Source organism: Pogona vitticeps, chromosome 1, assembly GCF_051106095.1.
Source record: "Pogona vitticeps strain Pit_001003342236 chromosome 1, PviZW2.1, whole genome shotgun sequence".
In the NCBI taxonomy this organism is placed as follows: domain Eukaryota; kingdom Metazoa; phylum Chordata; class Lepidosauria; order Squamata; family Agamidae; genus Pogona; species Pogona vitticeps.
The window spans coordinates 260,040,984-260,063,264 of record NC_135783.1 but is presented as its reverse complement, the minus strand read 5'-3'; the positions used below and the strand labels follow the sequence as shown (position 1 = coordinate 260,063,264).

The window sequence follows — 22,281 nt, the reverse complement described above, 5'->3', positions numbered from 1 at the left end:
CGTACATTAAGCCTTCCATAAAGTCAAATGGGAGCTAACATGGAGCCCAGTAAAAATAATACATAACTGTTAATCACTTTTAATCAGGACTGGACTGTTAGTTTGATGACACAGCCCTCCCCTACTCTGCACCCTGGCCCCCACCCACCCTTGGCAGAGAATAGAATGCAGATTTGAATGTAAATTGATAGAGGGAAATTTGAGGGTGTACTTTTTTTAAATTGAGATTTGCTCAACCCATAGAGTTTTTCTCTCACTAGGCATATTTGAAATAGAGAAATTGCTTTGACTGTTGCTGGGTTTCGAAGTATATTTTAGGTGGAATTTGCCTACAACTCAATTTCCCATTCTTAGACTGGGAGTTTTATAAACAAAAAGGATCCTTTCCTACACTTCCCAACCAGGCAGGTAATTACTGTAAAGTGACACAAGCTCTAATGTTAGGCATTCTTCAGTCTCGGGAGACTATGGTAACGTGCTCTGTATGGAGGACTTGGAACAGCGTCTAGTGTGACTGTGAGGAGGCCAATTCGAGAGTAACAATCCCTTCCGCACTGAAGACAAATACAATCTGTCCCCTGTCCAGCTCCCTGATTTTACTGGTTTCGGGATAGCCTCTTTGCCTCGGCCTGCTGGACAAGTGTCTCTTCAAAATGGGGGAGGCCATGATGCACTGCCTGCCTCCAGGCTGAATGCTCAGATGTCAAGGTTTCCCATCTGTTGAGGTCCATTCCTAAGGCCTTCAGATCCCACTTGTATATCCTTGCATCATAGCTGTGGTCTCCCTCTGGGGTGATTTCCCTGCACTAATTCTTCATACAGGAGATCTTTTGGAATCCGACCATCAGCCATTCTCACGACATGCCCAAGCCAATGTAGATGTCACTGTTTCAGTAATGTATATGCTAAAAATTCCAGCTCGTTCTAGGACTACTCTGTTTGGAACTTTGTCCTGCCAGGTGATACAAAAATGCATTGGAGACAGCACATATGGAAGGTGCACAAAGGGTCCAGGACTCACTGCAGTACAGGAGTGTGCTCAGGGCACAGGCTCTATAGACCTGGATCTTGGTATATGCCGTCAGCTTCTTATTAAGCCATACTCTCTTTGTGAGTCTAGGGAACATGGTATCTCCTTTGCCAATGTATTTATCCAGCTCAACATCTAGGGAGAGAGTGTCAGAGATCATTGAGCCAAGGTACACAAAGTAATGAACAATCTCCAATTCTTTTGTGGAGATGGTAGTAGAGGGAGGTGAGTCCACATCCTGGTCCATGACTTGTGTTTTCTTCAGGCTGATTGTTAGTCCAAAGTCTTGGTAGGCCTTGCTAAAGTGATTCATTAGTTGTTGGAGGTCTTCAGCAGAGTAGGCAACAACAGCTGCATCATCAGCGAAGAGGAAGTCCTGCATGCATTTCAGCTGGAGTTTGGTCTTGGGTCTCAATCTAGAGAGATTAAAGAGCTTTCCATCTGATCTACTCTAGAGATAGACACCTTCTGTTGCAGTTCCAAAGGCATGCGTCTCATTACAGCAAAAAAAGTTCTCAGAGTAGGGGCGAGGACACAGCCCTGTTTCACTCTGCTTCATTTGTGAAAGGGAACTGATGTTGAGCCATCAAAAACTACAGTGCCCTTCATTTCCTCATGAAAGGACCTGATGATGTTAAGGAGTCAAGGTGGACATCCAATCTTGGGAAGTATTTTGAAAAGGCCATCCCTGCTAACCAAACCAAAGGCCTTTGTTAGATCTATGAAGGCCACAAAGAGTGGCTGTTGTTGTTCCCTACATTTCTCCTGCCGCTGTCTGAGGGAAAATACCATGCCAGTGGTGGATCTAATAGTTCGAAATCCACACTGTGATTCTGGATAGACTCTGTCTGCCAGCACCTAGAGTCTCTTCATCACAACATGGGCAAGCAGCTTCCCTACAACACTGAGAAGAGAGATGCCACGGTAGTTATTGCAGTTGCCCCTGTTACCTTTGTTCTTATACAATGTGACAATGTTTGCATCCTTCATGTCCTGTGGTACTCCACCTTCCTTCCAGCAAATATGAAAGACTTCATACAGCTCAGTGGTGATGATCTCTTTACAGCACTTCAGCAGGGATGTTATCCTTCCCAGGTGCCTTGCCAGAGGCGAGGGAATCTAATGCCGCTTTTATTCCTGCTAAAGTTGGTTTGCTGTTCAACTCTTCCAAGACAGGCAGACATTCAATCTTATTTAGTGCCTCTTCAATTACTACATAAGCTTTAAGTCCCTACTCTAAATAGGTTAGTCTGGAGCAATGCCCCATAGTCACCATCTCAAGAGCAAGATGAGATTTCATGGTTTCTGTTAGTTGATATGATCGTTTCTTTCCAGAAAGTAGCACTAGTCCTAGATGTGCATGAAGCAGTGTCAGAGTTAATGAGATACCTGTCTTTTTTTGAAGAAGACATTAGGTTCCCTCTGCCAACTGAAAGTCTGGATCCCCCCCCCCCCCCCCAAATTGGCAGATTTCCTATTCTTATTTGGACAGTCTTGTGCCAACCAAATTTCTTGTTACCTATTTAGAATTTCCAGCCAGGGCAGAGTGAGACACACAGCTAAAAGACAAAGAAGAGGAAAGATTAATTTTCCCTTTCTCACCATTGCCTGTTGTAATTCATTGAATGGAAACAGGCATTTATTCCCTTTTTTAAAACTTGGCCTCAGGAAGAAACTGCTGTCCATCCCTTATTTGAAGGGAGGACTTCTCTTACTAGTGAGTTGTCCATTCTACTGAACTACTCAGTGCCTATGAGTTGGCAGTACTATTAGGGGATTAAGTTTGGAGTCTTATGGAAACAAAACATGTGCACCATACCCAAGTTACTTTGACTCCCTTCTAAACATTCTTTGTGCAGAAAGCCCAGAAAGTTGACCTTCCCTGCTATAAAAATTTAAATACTGTTCACATCTTCACTGTTCACTTGTATTTATTCATTTTTTGGGGACTGACCGTTATTGATCTAAAACCAGTCTTTAAAAAAATAGATTAATAAAGGCTAAGGTGGAATTACTCTTAAGCCTGTCTGGTATGTACACGTGGCTTCTTTCTTTTTGGAACATGTAACCTTGGATGAGATGATAGGTATGTGGCTCTTGAAAGCATAATATCTGTTGACATAAATCTTCATTTTGACACTTGAATTATCGTTACTGGAAGGCTTGGTTGCAAAGCCCTTCATTTCAGAGTCTAGCTTGCCAAGTTTTGGAAAGGGCAAATGTGTGTAAGTACGGTGTAAAATATCAGTGATACTTAGTCAGGTTTCAAGACTTGGAAACAGTAGTATTCCTAAAGAGGAAAGGTGGTTGAAGTAAAAGAATTACTTTGATTCTGAGTTGCTGTTTGTGACTTGTAGATTTTGAGATATGAACGAAGAAAACAGTGTTTCATTGGGCTCTGGATTACATTTATGCTGAAACTCTAACCATACTTACGTTACAAACAAAAACATACCAGTAAGCTGCACTGAATCAATAGCTTGGAAGTAATGAGTTACAAGAAATATAGTCACTTATAACTAGTAGCCTTGGGGTAATGAAGGTTGATCACATTACATTTTCAAAGTAATACAATGAGTACATATACATATACAAAGCTGCTTTTGAGGTGTAACGATTAATGGACTTTAGTGAGTATCGTGAGTTACTAAGGGCATTTTGAGATACATGTTAACATGAACTGTTTAAGTTTTATATCATTTTCTTATCGGTTGTCAGTATCAGAACTGGAGATTAAAAGGAGGTAGAGCACATTTTCCTCTATGTTTGTGTTCATGGTATATACAGTACCTTGATGAATGATAATGTTAACAGTGAACTGGCTGCTGCAAAATATTGAGAAATACATCTAGTTCCTTTTTAAAATAATATTACAAGCTGTGATTGAATTAGATGCCTGGTTTCCTTAGGCCACACTGAAAACAATGAGCATGTATGCATACTTATTTAAAGCTGTCTTGATTACAGTTCAGAAATGTAGGACGGAGGTCAAGTTATGGAATGGTCTCCCTGATGAGGCTTGCTTAGCACCTGTTTTGGCATCTCTTTGACATCAGGCAAACTCCCCCCCATTTTCCAGGGTTTAAAAGGTTTTAATGGTTTAACATTCTAATTTTATTTTAATTGATAGCAATACATTTTATACTATGGTTATACTAAGCTTCTAGCTCCATGTGATAGCCCTCATTGATGCTATAACTGCTGTGGAATCCTCAGCTGTGGGGATGGGCAATCTTGAGAAATCTGAGGGCTGCACGTAACTACCTCCAGACCTTTGTGGGCTACACCCAGTGCCACACCCCAACCCATTATTAATTTTTTTTATTTTTTGGGAGCTTTTAAAAAAACTGAGAAGGACCCTCACACACTTTAACGTCAATTTATTTAAATGTCTAAAACTTTTTTGAGGGGGCAAGGGTGCTTAAGTCAGAACATAGCAAAACATCCTCTCATGTCACCTAGAAGTCTCAAGGGGACATTTTGTGTAAATGATGTGTGTGTGAGAGAGGGGGGGAGCATATCTGAGTTGTGGGGGTGCATGCATCCCATAGGATGCACATTGCCCACCCCTTCTCTACTCTGTTGAAGAATCTTCCATAGGTAGAAGAAACAAATGGGATGCAGAAATGTATTGTTCATTACAGAGACTAATTGGTGTTTCTATTTGTATTTATTCCTTCCGATGCTATAAAACAGAGTAGCTACCACATTGTCTCCTGGCACCTTGTAGAAGATCTTCACACACATATGTATGTTTAATGGAGATCTCTGTTAGTGGCTGGCATTTCTAGGGGAGACTCTTCCACATGAACTGAATGTGCTGACTCAGTACTGAATAGCAGTAATGTTAAATCATAATTTAGAAGCTATTTAAAAAAATCTGTCTGTGATCAACCAAAAGTGAATCCCAGTTATAATGCGCTATGAGAAATGGTACACAAAGGTCATGGTGACTTCTCTCATATTTTTTTCCAGGTTTCTGTGATGGAAACTCAACCAATGACCTCATGCTACCCAACATGACTGTTCTGAACACTGTGGGTTCTTCAGTTATCTTTACTGATACCTGGCAGGTGCCAAACACACTGAAGTATATTGGAAAACCAAGAACCTATGAAACTAACTGTTCAGTCATGGATTGTTCACCTTGTTTAAATATGTTGTTGAACCAAACATTCAGCAGCTGCCATCCTCATGTATGTTATCTTTTGATGCTCTGTTTGAATCATATTGATTGCTAATAGGAAAAAAAATCAGTGTTTTAGAATTGAACTGTCTTTGACAACAGGCTGGTTTTTACTTACAAACAACTTTGACCATTTTGCACTTGGGCAGGGTGGACTTTTTCTGTGTATTAAAATATGGTGCAGAATGTGTCCTAATCATGTCAAGAGTATAGGCACATTTTTCATGCATATAGGTGGGGGCCTAATACTGTATAAAGTTTAACAAAACATAGTTGTACTAAGGTGTGTAGTAACATTGCAAAGAGGCTACAACCTCAACTGACCCCTCTGCAAATGCCGCTTGTTAGATCCATACCTAGTGACATCTTGGAAGTGTTTTCCCCACAGCCATCAAATGCAGAGAGACTGTTCAGATCTCACTATATGGAACTGCAGCTCAAATTTGCATTTTGAGGCAGGGTGCTGTGTGGTCTTTGCACATTGAATATGTGGAAAAAGCTAAACGTTTTGTTTTAGAGTGTTTCTGAAGAAGTCTTGAATCAAAATATATTGGATCTTGTAAATTACATTATTTTGGACCTTGTGTCTCTCTGTACCTCATATTCCAATCTGTGCAACAGTCTGCTGCATTTTTTCTCTGCTCTGTTTTAGTGCTGTAACATTTTATTGTGATATGTAAATGAGATTTTAAATTGATAATTAATGGAGGGGGCATTGCTAATTATCTTGTGCCCTCTTTAATGGAAAGGCATAGTACTTTAATAAAAGAGAACTAATCATGCAATCTTAGTACTATTTTTCATGGTTTCAGTGAAAATTGAGACTTAAAGAAAGTTTCTTGCCTATGGCCAAAAAAACCCTGCGTTGATGCATTGGCAGACCCATTTTTGATGCACTGATACACATGAAACTATATCACATCTTGTTTTGCATCAAACTGTTAAAGTACAGCCTTTGTTCTGTATAAGATAGGTTAGTATTGTTTGTTGTAGTGTTCTCCCAGTTATTATTCAATATATCAAATAATAACAGCTTTGTCTCTGTATTCAGGTTTCTCCAGATTCTTTTTGTGATTTGTGGGTCCAAGACACAGAATATATCCAGAATCCATGTATAGCACTGGCTGCTTACGTTGCCATGTGTAACAAATTTAATGTCTGCATAGAATGGAGGAGTTCCAGTTACTGCTGTAAGTACTTGGTTCAAGTACTTAGCCATTAATCATAAGGAAGGTATATTACTGCAGGCTGAAAAGGCAATGCAATATATGAGGCAGTGCTGACCTTGATCCCAAGTGATCTCAGTTCATGTTCATTCATAGACTTGTTCATTCACTATTCGAATAAAACATGATGATAAGATTTTGTTGTTGTTGTTGTTGTTGCCCCAGAGAACAGGTCTAGATCTTGTATTAATGTGCTTATATTAGACCAAGACAAGATTTTGGGTGACATTATGAGAAACAGTATGAGCAGTTTGATAATGGAACCCAACTGAACACAGTGGTGGTGGTTTTTCCTTGCTGGAAAGGTATTCAAGCAGAGGCTGAACAGTTATTTCCTGAATTTGCTCAGGCTCTAATTTTTGCCATGAAGTTGGTTTTGGGACTAAATGGCCTGTTCTGTATGTGTGTTTTTTTAAATGTATGGAATTAGATGGAAAAGAGGTCAAGGAAAAAAAATCCATGGGAAGAACGGAGAGAAGGCAAATATTAATCATGTCCTGGCTGCCTTTTCACTCAGAATTTCAAAAGACAGAGATTTTTACTTGAGTTCACATGCAGTATAAACTGATGCCCTGCCTTCATCAACAAGGATTACTGAGTTAAATACGTTGTTTATTTTCTTGCAGCCTTTCCATGTCCAGATAGTTTTTCCTATAAGGCTTGTATATCGGCCTGTGATACTCCAAGTACTTGCCAGAGTGTGGACCCAGTACCTCAGGATACAGACTCTTGCTTAATAATGACAGAAGGGTGTGTGTGCACAGAAGGAACAATCCTCCACCGTCTTCATTCTGCTGTCTGCGTCCTAGAGGAGAAATGTGGTAAATATCAATCCGTGTTCTCTCTTTTTTTTGGCAGCCATGTGTCCTGATCTGATGCAAGATTTTTTTCCCTGTAACCCTATGTATTAATTTGTTGTTATGTTTTCCCTTTCTTTATAATCAATCACTAGTTGTTCGGATCCCATCTAGCACAGGCAACTTGTACACAAATAGAAAATGGTTTCTATGTATGTGAATCACTTTTAGGATGTATCTTTCCATATACAGAAGAATACAGTGTTGGGCCCTATAGTCAGAATCTGGGGAAGCCATGTGCAGTGCTTCTACAGTATCTCCACACTGAACAGATGGTTGGAGCTGCCAACTGTGGTGGTGGTGGGGAGAAGTTAATTCCTTCATTCCCTTGGTAAGTGATAAACACAGTCAAAGATGATGGAGCCATATATCTGTACGGTGCAGAAGATCTTCAGGTGAAACATTCCACATGCCACTTACTGCTGCCATCAGATATCTACCTTGGTCATAAGAGAGTCCTTCTTATGAATGATTGGATGCTATGGAAGTTTTGCATGTTGGCTGATATAAATGCTTTTTCTGCATCTCAGATTAACATTCCTGTGAACTGTATGGTGAAAGGTATAATTGTATGTATTCTAGCCATTACATTTCTTCTTATAATCAGGGATAACTTCCAGATACAAATATATGAGTTTGCTTATAGTATACAACTGGATCCTAAAAGACTTATGAGCTGAAAACCTCCTTCAAGAGTTTTGTGGTGTAGGGACAACCCTAAGATTGTAATGGGCAATTTTCAAATGGCCAAAGCCAGCAAGTGCTTCTCTTCAGACCTTAGACGGTTGATCCTGCTTCCTCTCCAAAAAATTTTTTAACAAGAAAAGGCCTCTCACAGCATCTGGAGAGTACAGAAGCAATTAAGTTAAGAATTTTCCCTCCTGATCTGTTTCAGGTTTGTGGAGACTTTTTTTTTTCCAAAAAGAAGTATGAATTAGAGTCATTTCCTGTTTGAGGGTCTTATTCGTCCTGAAAGAAGCTGGGGTATATGTCTAAATGTTCTCAAGCAGTGTGATAAAGGGAGAGAGAGGGGGAGGGGGGGGGAGAGAGGGGGAGACAGAGGGAGAGGGAGAAGGAGAGAGATAGCTAAGGTTCGCAGTATTGAGGGCCACACTCTGGATGACATTTTTGGCACTGTTCATTCAGATAAGACTCAGATATGTGCATACTTAAAGAGAATTGTAGGAATTATTCTGTATGTGAAAATCATGCAGTGAGAAACAAGTGTGAGTCACAAGAAGGGCTTGGGTAGTATCAATTTCCCATTCCTTGACAGATTGCTTAGTTTATTCCATAATCCTCAGGTATTATCTGAAAAAAAAAAACAGGTCACTTGTATGTTCAGCCAAAAAACAGTAACACTAGGAAAAGGTGAAGACAGCAGGAAAAGTGAAAGAGATGGATTGATTTCATAAGGAAAGTCACAGATTTTAGAAGATCTGATCGGAGCTGCTAAGGACAGGACATATTGGATGCCACTCATCCATACTGTTACCAGAAACTACTTGATGGCATATGGCAACAACAATTAATATTTGTATACTTACTATTTTAGCTTTAGAGACTTTTAGTAATGTAAGCCACCTTGGGTCCTTTTGGGGAGAAAGGTGGCAAACAAACAAACAAACAAACAAACAAACAAACAAACAAACAAACAAACAAATAAATAAATAAATAAATAAATAAATATTCAGCTAAAACAGACTCTGTCTCATAAACAGAAACCATTTCTTTAACCCCTTGAAAGGTAACTGGTTTGTGTAACTGATTGTAACTACTGCAGGATGTACATATTCTAACCACCCTTTTGAAAGATTATGGCTACTGTTAATAACACAGTTGTCATTTTCTGTTCCTCATTCTGACCCATTCCGATAATCTGAACCAGTGTGCCTATAAACCTGTGACATGAATGTTGTTGCTTTGTGCATTGTGGGCTACGTTGAGAAAAGCTCATGCCAAATAAAATATAATAGACTTAAAGATGCACGTAGTGTGACATCCCAGTTCTAAGTCCCATAAAACATAGCAGATATTTTAAAATTGTTTGAAATGTAACCTCATTTTTGCAACAATTCAGCTTGTACAGACAGCTTTGGAGTGCCCCATGCAGTGGGCGAGACTTGGAAAACCTCCCCCAGTGGATGCTGCATGCACAAATGTGTTGACAACGAGACCATTGCTCCTGTGGAATACAACTGTTCAGTTAGTCATGACTTTGAATGCCAGCGCTTTGGGGAAGTGGCCCTTCTTGTTCCAGACAATCAGTCCTGTTGTCACCAGAAAATCTGTAGTAAGTGTCTTTACTTGCATATTTTGTAATTTTGTTTCATTATTTTAGAAACTAGGGAAGGTCAGGATTCACTTTTGTATTCCCAAATACCACTTCTGTATTTTAAAAACATGAAACCAAAAGCAAAATGACTTGGTTTAAACACTTCTATATGTTTTAATGTGGTTTACTGCCGTGTCACAGATTAGAATATTTTGACAAATAAAATATTGGTATAAAAGGCAAGGAAAGAGAGAGCCTCTGGATTCTGGAGGAAGAACAATCTGAATGGTAATTAAGAACAATTAAAACAGTGTATCTGGAAGCTGAGGTAAACTAACATTTTTCATAATGGAATAACAGGGTAAGCTCGTATTAGAATTTTAATAGTGGCAATGCAATTTGAGATATAAAGAACTAAGTGATCTTTAGAGAGTTCAGAAAAGTTACTCTTCTGGACTACACATCCCAGAATCCCTCCATGAGCATGGTAAGTAGGCTAGTAAAACTATCTTTTGAAAGGTTTGGGAAAATGAAATAAAATAATTTTAAGCAATGTCTACCAATGTAATTAATGTATAACTACATTAAGTGATTCTTTTTCCATTTTTGCTTATTTGCCCATCCTTATATTTAAAAAGCTTGTAATCAGAGCCTGTGTAAAGCATCTGTTCCTGAATGCAAAGGTCTGGAAAAATTGGCAGCCTATTACCAGGATGATTCTTGCTGTCCTAATTATATTTGTGGTAAGTATTGAATGAAGACATCCAAGTGTCTGATGAATTTCCTTTAGAATATTTATACTTCAGTATAGCTGCACAAGGGTACAGTGATGATGCTGTGTGGTGTAGCAGATTAGCATTCTACAAGACAATTCTAAAATGGGGCAGGCTAAACAAAAAATATAACTTTGAAACTGGGTTTTAGATTGGCATCCAGTTTGTATAAAACACTCGTAGCAGAGGGTCTTCTCTTACTCTGTGCCAAATTAGTGAAAGTTTGGGTGAGGAGTACTTGAGGTATGATTTCTTAAAAATAAAATTTATTTACCTCCCCATTCTCAGTTTATTTACCCCCCCCTTCATAAAGCTACCCCAGATTTAAAGTTGTTCATATAAATTGGAAAGACCAGTGTTGCTTATCTTGAAAGAGAATTGTTGGCCCCACCCACTTTTCTATGTTTGGAAAGAATCCAGGCTTTAGGCACTAAAATATTGGTCCTTGAAAAAGGCCTTTCAAATGGGAGAAACAGCAATTTCTTATGACAGCTTGCATCATTAAAATACAATATTAAAAGCTAAAAAATATTTAGTATACAAATACTAAAAAGGATCAAACAGATGCCACCATCTAAAGGCAGTAAACAAAAGTAGCACAAAACCACATTCAAAGCAGTAAGACACAAACCATCCATTTAAAATTTCCATTTTTCAAGTACATTCACAAAAAGGCTCAATTTTTTGCATCCACTACATGCAAGTCAGCACTAAACATGGGTACTAAGCACTACCACTACAGCTGCTTCCTTACCTTGCCTATCTCAGGGCCCACAAACCACATGCAGGAGAAGAGAGGCAATGATGTCGTAGTAGCTTGGGACATCCATTCAATGCACAGGAAGGAATTAGAATAGCACATCATGGCAGCTGTTGAATAGGTCTGGTTTGCCAAAATCTTGTGAAGAATCTGAAGATTTTGCTGGTACCTCATGCCAGCTCTTCACAATCCTTAAAACTGAGTGCTAAATTTAGTCTGCCCCATATGCAGCTGCAACAGAGGAAGGAATTCTGAAAATAGCAAGCAGAATAAACCTTTTCTCAAGGAAGATTTTGGGCATATTCTGTCATCCTAGGCACATTTTTCATGACCTGGTGCTTGATCCATTTCTTCCAGAGTCAAGAAACTATAATGATGTAGTCTATAGGATCCAGCAGGTACAAAGGACAAATACTAGACTAGGGGTGACTAACAATTTGGGACTTATAGGTACCTCTGAAAAATTGAAAAAAAAACTGTTCTGGGTGCTATCACAAAATGGCTGCTCTGGCGTGTCATGAAAAGACTGAGTACAAGGCAGAAATTGTATGTGAACTCCCAACAAACACACACCAAACTCCTTTGAATTAATAGTTTTCTACACTGATAGAAATCTATTTCCCAGGTTCCAAACTCTGTTTCTGTCTTACATGCTTTCCATTTTTCTTTACTCCAGGGCTCCATCCTTCCAAATGTACTTCTCTTTCACTCCAAATCACTACACAAACATTTACTCTCACATTCCTGGTTCACCACGCATATGTACATCTGCACTGCCCCTCTCACACACAACTGAAGATATATCCATACTTTCCCTAACATTTCCTTTATCATTGGAAGGACTTGGAAACCTACACTTATTTCGGATTTTTCTCACTCTTCAATCATTCCTAAACAATGCTCCTCCCTTAAACCTGTCAGATAGAAGCAACGGGGCTCCCCTTTTTCCACTCCATCCTATTCTTGGTTGCTGTAGAAGTTGGTCTGTACAAGTTGTACATGTAGGTCTGGAGAGTGCTGCCAACTCCATCTCCTAAGACTGTTCCTGAGCACCATGTGTACCTAAGGAAGTGAAAATGACAGTCGCTGGAGGTCTTCTTTTTTGCTTTGAAGTAAACCCAGCTGCTGGGATACACATTTTTAGTTAAGGAAATAAAAATAGGTATGGGGGAATACTAAGATGCCTATGTGAATGTCATGAAAGCTGCTTAGCATGGAATTGATTGCCTACCAATTTGTTGAACCCTTATTTTGCCCAACTGTTGTAGCAGCTTCAAGATAGATGCTTCAATTCAAATATATTTTATTTTACATAAGCTGCATTGGGGAACTGTTGTCACCACCACCACCATTCTTTTCCCCCATTATTATTCACTGGATCTGTCCAGAATTTTGTATATTGTATGAGACCATGCAATGTGTGTTTCAGAATGTGATCCAGAAAAATGTGAGTCCATGGAGGAGATTCCAAACTGCCGAGCAGATCAAACCCTGATTGCTGCCCATGTAGAAGGCACATGCTGTGTATCCTATATCTGTGGTAGGTCAAATTCAGTTCTTACTGTCAATATACAGATTAGTATGGAAGCAAATAAAACAACTTGGAGTAGATGTATATATGCTATAAGAACAGCCTCTACTGCATTCAGTAATACTTTATCCAATCCTCTGTATCATGCAATATACCAGTAGGGACATTTTATAAGAAGAAACCATGCCAGTAGAGATCATGAGTTTACCAAGCATTCTAAGGTTTGAAGCATCTTACTTGCTCTATCTTAGATTCAAACTCTGTTACAAAGGTGATTAGAAATTATGGCCAAAATGTAATGTGTGGCATTCCAGATATCAGCCAGCAACTTCTGCTTTAGGCTGCATGGCAAGTGCTTTTACTCTGCATCAGGAAGTTCTCACCAAGTTGTACTACTAGGAACTGCATTTTCTGGAGTGATATTAATCTGCTTCTCCTGACCAGTGGTTTCATTATTCTTGTTACAGAGAATTTGTGCTGGTAACAATATGATAACAATAGATATAAAGATAGAATACATATATACTTCCTAATCATTTCTCTCTGTCTTTTTAAAATCAGCATGTGGAATTTGCTCTGACCAAATTCCAGAGTGTCAAGAAGGTGAAGTCCTTACCATAGATAGCAATACTACTGACAGATGTTGTCCTGCTTACCAGTGTGGTAAGTTTTGTCTACATTTTCCCCACTGATTGTTTCACTTAGTCTGAAAAAAATTAGCTAGTATTATGAATAGTGGATTATGCAAATGTTCATTAATGGTTATCGATTAAATCTATTAAGTACATGTTTAAGGCAGTTATGCAAGGATAAATATTGTTACTAAGTCTCTAATTATTGTGTAGTACAGGGCTAGCTCTTAAGAGGCACATTCCATCATTGGTTGGCCTAAGTACACAGGGTGGGGCCAAAGCACAGTGGATGGAGCTAAGTGTAACTCTACTACTATGGACATTTTCCCACCAACAGCATATAACTCAATTCTGTACACGCTTAAGTTTCAGTACAACAACTTTCAATCATGCAAAGCACCTGCAGTTCTATGCATGTGTGCTCAGGAGAGTGGTTGCTCAGTTACTCCTTGCACTGAAGAATGTTCAGATAATTGCATTTAGGTTCGTGGATTGCTAACCTTCCTGTTGTTTATCTCTGATTAGAAATAACACTAAAGCTTGTGGATGGGACAAGGACGAACCTGTCTATCACATGAAACTGATGATTGATTATTTGTTAGTTACTGTATTTTTAAAAATATTTTAATCCCACCTTTCTCCTTAAAAAGAACTCAAGGCGGCTGTTAAGAATTAAAACATTTTTCGTCTGAAGCAAAGATGATGAATGCATTATGTTTTTCAGCATGGTACTTCTCATCATCATAATGTGTTGTCTGTTGGGATATTTAGTCCAAGTCCTTTTTTTTTTCTTGTACTTTTAATTTCCAGTTTGTGAAACCTATCGTTGCCCTCAATTTAAGTGTGTCTTAGGAATGTCCTTGGTGGAAGTGTGGAGTCCAGAGAAGTGTTGTCCGTATCGTAGATGTGGTAATTATAGTTCTTTTCACCATATTTAATTAATTTATGCCCATACGTCTGACAATATGAAAATGAGAATTCATTTATATAAATATTGAAAAATGCAATTGACAAAAAACCCGAAGCCATCAGTAATCTAGCTATGGCATTCCGAACAATCTTTTCTGGAGTTGCAATATGGTAGGCTGGTGCTGAATAGTCAAATATTTTATCTGATAGAAAACCTGTCAAAAGAGCTCTTCCATCTTTAAAACATCAGGATCAGACATGAAAATAGTGTTTTTGATTAAAACTGTACTATTAGGTCTGTCATGCCTCTACTGTATGTGCATTAAATATTGAAGAAATTTTAAATTGTCAATTATAAATTTATATAAATTTATGTGGCTTGAGAAAATAATAAATTTAAAGATATAGAAAGACATTTCTAACCATGTGCATTTTGAAGTATTAAATTTAAGACTTATACCATAAGTACAGAAGATACAAGCTTAGTAAATCATACCATTCTCTACAAATTAAGAATGTGGTCCACTTATATGAATTGATTTTGAAATATATATTCATCCAATTTTATATATCTTATATCAATGTATACTCACTATTTTGAATTTTCTATATGCTTGCTTGTTTGCTCAATAACTCTTTGAAAAGAAGATTCTTTTAAAAATATTAACTGATAAAAATCCAAGATCTCCAGGAAGAAAACAATTAAACATCAAATGGTACAATATCCTCTGAGACTACAAATAAATTCCTTAGCATTTGTGTGCAAACACAGATCTATAAGTCTCTCATAGGCAGTCTATTTAAGACAGGAGGCATGTGAAGATATTCAGACATTCCTATGTGGAATCTGACAATGGTGGCAAGCCAGCCAGGAAATAACATGGACACAGCGTAGCTAACTGGCTAAGGCTTGGTGAGAAAATGTTTTTCTCTGTGTTGATAACATGCTTAGAGCTAAGTAATGCTTTTTACTCTGTTTTTTTTTTTTTTTTTTACTTTTAGAAATTTAAATACTTTCTCATGTTTTTCACTGAAAGTTATAAGGTTTTTTTGCTTTTTATAATGTTGTTCTTAAGAACTCTGAAGTGTTCTAGAGATGTATTCTCTGCCTTATTAGGCTTTTAAATCCTTATTGTTCACTTTTGAAAAAGTCTGTGTTCTTGATAGAAATACTCCTGTGTTTTAGAGTGTGACTTAAAACACTATTTTGTATTTTTTAAATACTTGTCCTAATATTTTTGACTGTATTAGCTCCTGTATTTCAACGTACCTATGTTTTGTATTCAAGCTTAAGTTCATCTTTTAAGTATTTTAGTATTTGTGCCTGCAGCTTTGTTTACAAAGAGAAATGGCATCTTGGCAGGCAAAAAAGCAGAAGCAGAAAGGAAGAACAGAAAAGTTATACTGATTGGATGGAACTTGGTTTGCACTTCTGTTAAATGGTGGATAAACTCTGGCTACCCAGATATTTGTGCACGGCAATTCCGATAGTCCATCATCACTGACTACATTAGATAGGATTGCTGAGAGAACGATAGTAATTCAGCCCTTGTGGAGAATGTTCAATGTGAAGTATAGTCAAAATCATTAGTTATATAGAAAGCAATCCCAGGGAAGAAATCACGTTCAGTATACATTAATTATACAATGTCCACCAAGTTCCTGTTGGATGTAACAGCCATGCCTCTGACTAGCCAGCTGAAGGTTAGACTTAGCCATTTATTCCAACAGGCTGCATGAAAGCTTGTGGCAAAAAAGCAACAAGATGCCACAAGACTTTTTAGTTCCCAAGAGCAGCTGGTGACAATTGAACTGTATCACATGGGAAAGTAATCAAAGTAATTTTCTAGTATTTAATTGCCTTTGACAAAAAGTGTGTACAGTTTTCTGAATACTGATTGTATGAATTTTTATATTATTATTTTAGAGTGTGCATGTGACACAATTCCTAAGCCTCAATGTAAACTGGTAAGGAGGATATCTTACTAAAATATGTTCTAAATATATATTTTTATAATGTAACATAACATCTACAGGTAGTGCTTTCTTTCCTCTAGGATGCTGAATATATTTGACAATATGGGCCAAAGTGCTATAGTGTAATGTCAGATTCATAAAGGGGTTTGAACAAGCAGTTTTTGCAATTTTCTGGCCTTCTATGGTATGCCAGGGCATGCAGCTAATTGTGTAACTGAGTGTATGACTGGAGCATGTCAGGGCACAATCATACACACCGATTACTTGATTTTGGTCATGGACTTTGCTACCATTATTCTATAAACAAAGTGTATCTGAAATATTTAGCAAAAGTGGGAGGACCACTTACAATTCATTAATCCATCACAATCATCCATACCATATAGTAAACAATGGCCTCATTCAATTTGATTTCCACACATCTGATATTGTCAGAGAAAGAAATTAGTATATTTGACATGCAAGCAAATGTTTAGGTTAAGCCTTCCAGCAGATCAGCCCTAAGCATATTACTGAGAAGTAAATCACACTGAAATCAATGATATTCATAGCTATGTATAAGAGCATAATTTAGAGCTACATTACTGTACCCTATAAATCTGGGAATAAACCTCCATTATACTTAGAGCCAAATAATAATTATAGATAGCCTGCTCTCCAGGGATATTATTCAGGCAGACTTTCATGAATTGAGCCATCATTCTTACAAAAGAAGCCTGTGCTTATGCCCCAGTAGCCAAAGTGCTGTGACAACCAGACATTTTCTGTCTTTAAGGAACTCCGTCTTCTAATGACATATTTTCTACAATACATAATTTGGCCCTCACTGATAACAAGAAATGTATTGGTCCTTGATTTTTATACGAAATTTATGGGATTACTTGAGAAGTATAATTTGCCATTGAACAAGAAAATAAACAATTCCAGGTGAAGTAGATTTGTAGGGTCCCGCATGCCATGTTCCTTAGTACTGATGGGCAAAGTAGAGGAAAATCAACTGATATTTCTAATATAACAGTGGTACTTTTCTTTTTCTATGGACAGGGAGAGAAAATGATTATAGATGAAGAATTCCAGAACAACACAGAAAATGTTTGTCACTGCACTAAGTACAAATGTTGTAAGTAAGAGTTTTATTGAGCCCCATCCCCAATATATAGTTTATGACACTCTCTTATGAGTCATTTCCCCACTCAAAATTGAGAACTCAGGGCATCGATAGTGTAATAGATCAGACATAAGATATTAATGTTAAGACAGAAGAGTTTCTCCTTTCCTGAAAATTTTTATGGAGGGCTGGAAAATAAGAGAATCATAGAATAATGGAAGGGGCCATTGGGTCCAATAGGTCATTTCTATTTTTAAAGAGCCAGTGCCAGTATAATAGTGATATGTTATTCAATTCTTTAAAATAAATAACTGTCCAAGCATTCTTCAATAGTTTTCAAGAATAGATCACTGGTTCTGAGAGATGACTGATAACAACAGATGGGCCACAAATACATCTTAGCGCATAAATTTTATCTTTTAACAGACCCGTGGTTCTTGTGAAGATTCAAAAATGTTCTGTTTTTATCATCCTTGTTTGAAACAGTAGTTAGTTTCCGAAAGTAATTTTACCCAATTTTGTGTTTTGTGTTTTTGCTGTTCCACAGCAAGAGACAAAGTGTGTCTGAGCAGTGAGAGAGGTGTTCTTCGTCCAGGACAGTCGATTGTTGAACACTCTCCTGATGGTGTTTGCCACACTTCCTACTGCACAAGCGTAATTGACCCTGTTACCAAGTACTATCAGTTAAATATCTCCACTGTAGATTGTGCGGCAAGGTGCAAATCTGTAAGATATTCAGAATTAAACTATCAGTTTTCACTGGGAAATTAGAACAGATTGGAACAAAAACTGAATGCCATTCTATTAAGAATCGAGGATGCCTGTGTTTACATGATTTCTCCCACTGAATCTCCATTATGTTTTCTAACATGAGAACAGAGTTTGAAAATAGGAGTGATTCACGTATCGTATTCTTCTTGAGAATAGATGATGTTGTGGCTGTAATAAGCTTTGCAAAGTTCTGTTGCAGGCTGTCTTCTCTATATATCCAATAGCTGCAAGAATAATTAGAAACTATAGAAATGTATAGCATACTGTGTAAAATAGGCTTTAAAGACAACATGATTCTCTGTGAACAATCTAGTTAACTTCTCATGATGTTAGAGGCAATAGCTTTTTAAAATATAAGGAAAAATGAACACAATTAATTTAAAGTGTAACATGGGTTGTGGTATGACTTCTCTTTGCTCATTACAAAGCTCAGCTTACCTGGGTTATTTTTATGTGATAGCACATATTGTCTATTCCACATGCATACTCATGTACAGACTAAAAAAAACACATGCACGTAGAAATCTTGAGCTTGACAATAATTAGTTACAAGTAATTTATCTGCAACTAATTGGTTTGGCAGTAAAATGTAATGATTAACTATGTTACTTTATAGGTATATATATTAAAGTAACTATGTTGCTTTATAGGTGTATTACTTCATTGTGACAAACACTTGTAGCAAGTAATATTTTCCAAATTTACTTTTTGAACAGCATTTCAGGGTATTTCTAGAAGCATTATAGAAGCTTCTAAGAAGAAACAAGTAATGTGAAAAGTTCATTTGAATAAGCAAGAAGTAATGAAACAATTCCTTTCAAATTTTACTGAGCGGTATTCTGTATTCCGCATCTGTTCTTTCACAATTGTGTGTAGATGCAGGCCATGATAAAGCACAAGTAGCACTATAACCTGCTCCTGTATAAAACACTGTTGTACTGAATACCTGCATTGCTAGTAGTTTGTTATCGGACATGTTTTTGTTTGCTTTATTTCTTTCTATGAAATAAGTCTGGAAAGTGTTTCAGAAAACTATTTAAATGATAGTTGAATTAACATATTTGACTTTTACAGCACGAAGTGTATGAACCTCCAAAAGATTTAACAACCTGTTGTGGAATGTGTAAGAATGTCTCCTGTATCCACACTTTCAACAATGGAACACTTTCACATTTCAAGGTAAATCAGCATTTTACATTTTTTTTCTTGTTGGAGCTAGAAGAACTGTAACACATTAATTAAGTACAAGTTCTGAGTTTAGCTTTTAGTTAGTTATATGCTGTCAAGTTGGAACTGACTTTAAGCAACCTTAATAGGGCTTGCAGTGTGAGATATTTAAGAAGTGGTTTACCATTTCCACACCCCCAGTAAGCTTCCATGGCCAAGTGGGGATTCGAACTTTGGTCTCTAGTGTCTGCTCTATCCACTACACCACACTGGTGTTACATACAGCACTGATGTTACCTGTCTGTCATGGGTTGGAGGGAAAGTTCCATCCTATGGGGAGTGGAAGGCGGGACATCAGGAGGAGGGGCTGTACTGTATATATATGGGGATCCTGTGTGGAGAAGTTTAGAAGCTGGAGGAGAAGCTGAGAAGGAGAGCTGAGAGAAGAAGCTGGTGTGGGAGTCTGTGTGTCAGACAGGGTATTACTGTGTGTCAGTCAGTACCAACCTGATAGGTTCAGGTGTCTGTATGGGTAGCCAGAACTGATAGGTTCAGGGTCTGTGCTTTATTTAAAGGTGTTCTGTGTGAACCAAACTGGTGTATGTGTGATTGAGACTAAGCCACGTTACTGTATCTTATTCACTTGATCATTTTATTTTCCCTGTGTGTTATTTAAATAAACCTTATTCCTTTGTTTGTTAAAAATCCATCCCTGGTCTGTGTGACTCCTTACAGGGAATGGTTGGTGGCAGCTTAGTGAAACTGTGGCATATCCCAGTAGGTCTGGGGTTGTCACAACTGGTACCCATTTTGTTTAGCTTTTACCCACAAACAAACAAACAAACATGTATTGTATTGTCTTAGCAAGGAATTGTTTTTCAAGTGGCGGCAGCAGCAATATGGATTAAGATGGTGGTCAAAGAATATGAAGTTGCACATTTGTATTCCATTAGGTGTCCATCTTACTTCTCTCCACCACTTGACCAGGGTCTAAAAATTAGGGTTTTAATTTTTAAAAAATAATGTAGTGGTTCTACACTAATAAGGTTGCTCCAACGACCTTTACTAAACCAAAATAATTTTAACTAAGAATAGATTTTAAAACTTAAAAGGGTTTTTCTCCTTCCAGTGGCCTAAAAAGTTATTAAAATGTCTTAAAACACTGAGGGGCCTGTAGTGCTCATGGTCCAGCAAAATATAGCATAATTGGTCCCCATGTCTCCTAGAGAATACAACGGGAATACGCAAAATAATGTGGGATATGGGGACAGGCACAAACTACATTTTTCCAATCCCTGGTGTGAAAGTATTTCTCTGCTCCACTATTCACTTCAAGGATACAATTGGAAGCTGATTTCCCAAGCGAAATAGTACTTGTTAGAAACAACAGTGGCTTCACCAGCACTGTAAATAGACCAGTTCAGGTTAACAAGTGTTTTCTTGTGCAAATTCTAATTCAAATATTGGTATGTTTTAATGCAAATACTGATCTGCTTGTATTCCTGATAATAATTTTAAATGCTTACATAGCCTGGCAGCACTTGGATTTCAAACTGTGTCAGATATGACTGCAAAAACACACCACATGGACCTGTTCTAATTACATCATCCATCAGTTGCCCACCATTCAATGAAACAGAATGTGTGAAGGTTGGTGCTTTCTTCCATTTTTTATTCATGATTTCAAAATGTTTCATAACCACCACACAAAATTTCCTGTCCATTACTGATTGAGGGGGGGGGGGCTCTGCATTTTCACAACATGATGGCAGCAATGCTCAAGATCATTTCAGAACTGTCAAGGTTAAATGACACAGTGAGCACTGTAATGACTTACATATTTATCGGGTTAAAAATGTGTAAAAGCACAAGAACCTCTGAAGAGTTCTGTGGGATTCTTCAGAGGTTCTTGTATTTTGCAGAATTATTTTGCAGTTACCACGAATGACATTAAATTGTGCTATTCCACTTCAGTCCAATTTTCTGCAGCAAAATTACTGCGGCTTATAGTTTACATTCTCACTTCAGAAGCATATACCTCCCTTAGTCTGGTCAGTATTTTGTTTCAGGTAAAAATTATGCTTTACTAGTCTTGAGTTGCTTCCAGACAAACTTTTTAATGGAACATCCAGAGGACGTCATCATCTATTGGTTAGCCTATGATCATTCCCATTTTGTCCATTTTTCTCTTAATGGAAAACATAGTACAAAACCATATTCACTTCTGGAAGTAGCTTTTTAATTTTTTTTTAAAAAATTATAATCTCATTTTTAAAATTAGAAGAAACACTGGAGAGCTATTCTCCAGTCTACCTACTGTCAGGACTCCTTAAAAGAATAGCCAGGGCTCAGTTCCAGTAAATTCCTTTCTTATAGCATGAAGACCTATGGATTAGTAGTGCTAAAGAAATATTTCATCGTTGGTTTTACCTTTTCTTCATTGTTGTGCTTATCCAGGTTGGTGGATATATTGTGCCATTCCTAGAAGGATGCTGCAAGACATGTAAGTAAAACATAGGTATCTGCATATATGATAGAAGGGTCTTTGGGGATTGGTTGCCTTTAAAGCACCTGAGTAATAACAGACAATAATATCAACAAAAGCAGCTGCTACCACTGCTAGTAGAAGTAATAATGACAAAATACAATATAATTTATGCTCTCTCTCTCTCTCTCTCTCTCTCTCTCTCTCTCTGTGTGTGTATATGTATACACACACACACCAACTGGTTGTACCAAAATGTCATTCTGATCCTACTTTGTCTACATAGAATATATTCAATTTTAATTAATGAAACTTGGTTCTAAGTCTATAGAAACAACTTAAAAAGGGATAATCATATATTGCCAGTAACACTGAATCTGTGTTTAAAAGGAGTTTAGACCCTGTACATTAAAGCCATGATACACCAGGCTTTTATTTCTTCTGGTAGAAACCAAATAGCTGCATTTCTGCCATTATGAATTATTTAGTCAGAAACCATTTGCAGATCACTTTCTTAACCATTTGAGTGAGAATAAGACAAGAACTAGTAAATTGCTGGCCAGATATTCAGTTGCTGGCCTATGGCTGAGCAGC

At 37.6% G+C, this 22,281-nt stretch overlaps 1 protein-coding gene across 1 annotated transcript in view; it reads left to right on the top strand.

The window, feature by feature from the left end:
- OTOG (otogelin) overlaps positions 1-22,281 on the top strand; it is a 135,336-nt gene that overhangs the window by 102,108 nt on the left and 10,947 nt on the right. Inside the window, exons 40-53 of the mRNA XM_078387307.1 lie at positions 5,006-5,226; positions 6,268-6,406; positions 7,069-7,263; positions 9,380-9,592; positions 10,213-10,317; positions 12,537-12,647; positions 13,200-13,301; positions 14,081-14,179; positions 16,107-16,147; positions 17,201-17,276; positions 17,812-17,990; positions 19,110-19,214; positions 20,733-20,852; positions 21,660-21,705. Of these exons, the coding sequence (XP_078243433.1) occupies positions 5,006-5,226; positions 6,268-6,406; positions 7,069-7,263; positions 9,380-9,592; positions 10,213-10,317; positions 12,537-12,647; positions 13,200-13,301; positions 14,081-14,179; positions 16,107-16,147; positions 17,201-17,276; positions 17,812-17,990; positions 19,110-19,214; positions 20,733-20,852; positions 21,660-21,705 (1,752 nt within the window). The remainder of the gene's footprint in view (positions 1-5,005; positions 5,227-6,267; positions 6,407-7,068; positions 7,264-9,379; positions 9,593-10,212; positions 10,318-12,536; positions 12,648-13,199; positions 13,302-14,080; positions 14,180-16,106; positions 16,148-17,200; positions 17,277-17,811; positions 17,991-19,109; positions 19,215-20,732; positions 20,853-21,659; positions 21,706-22,281) is intronic.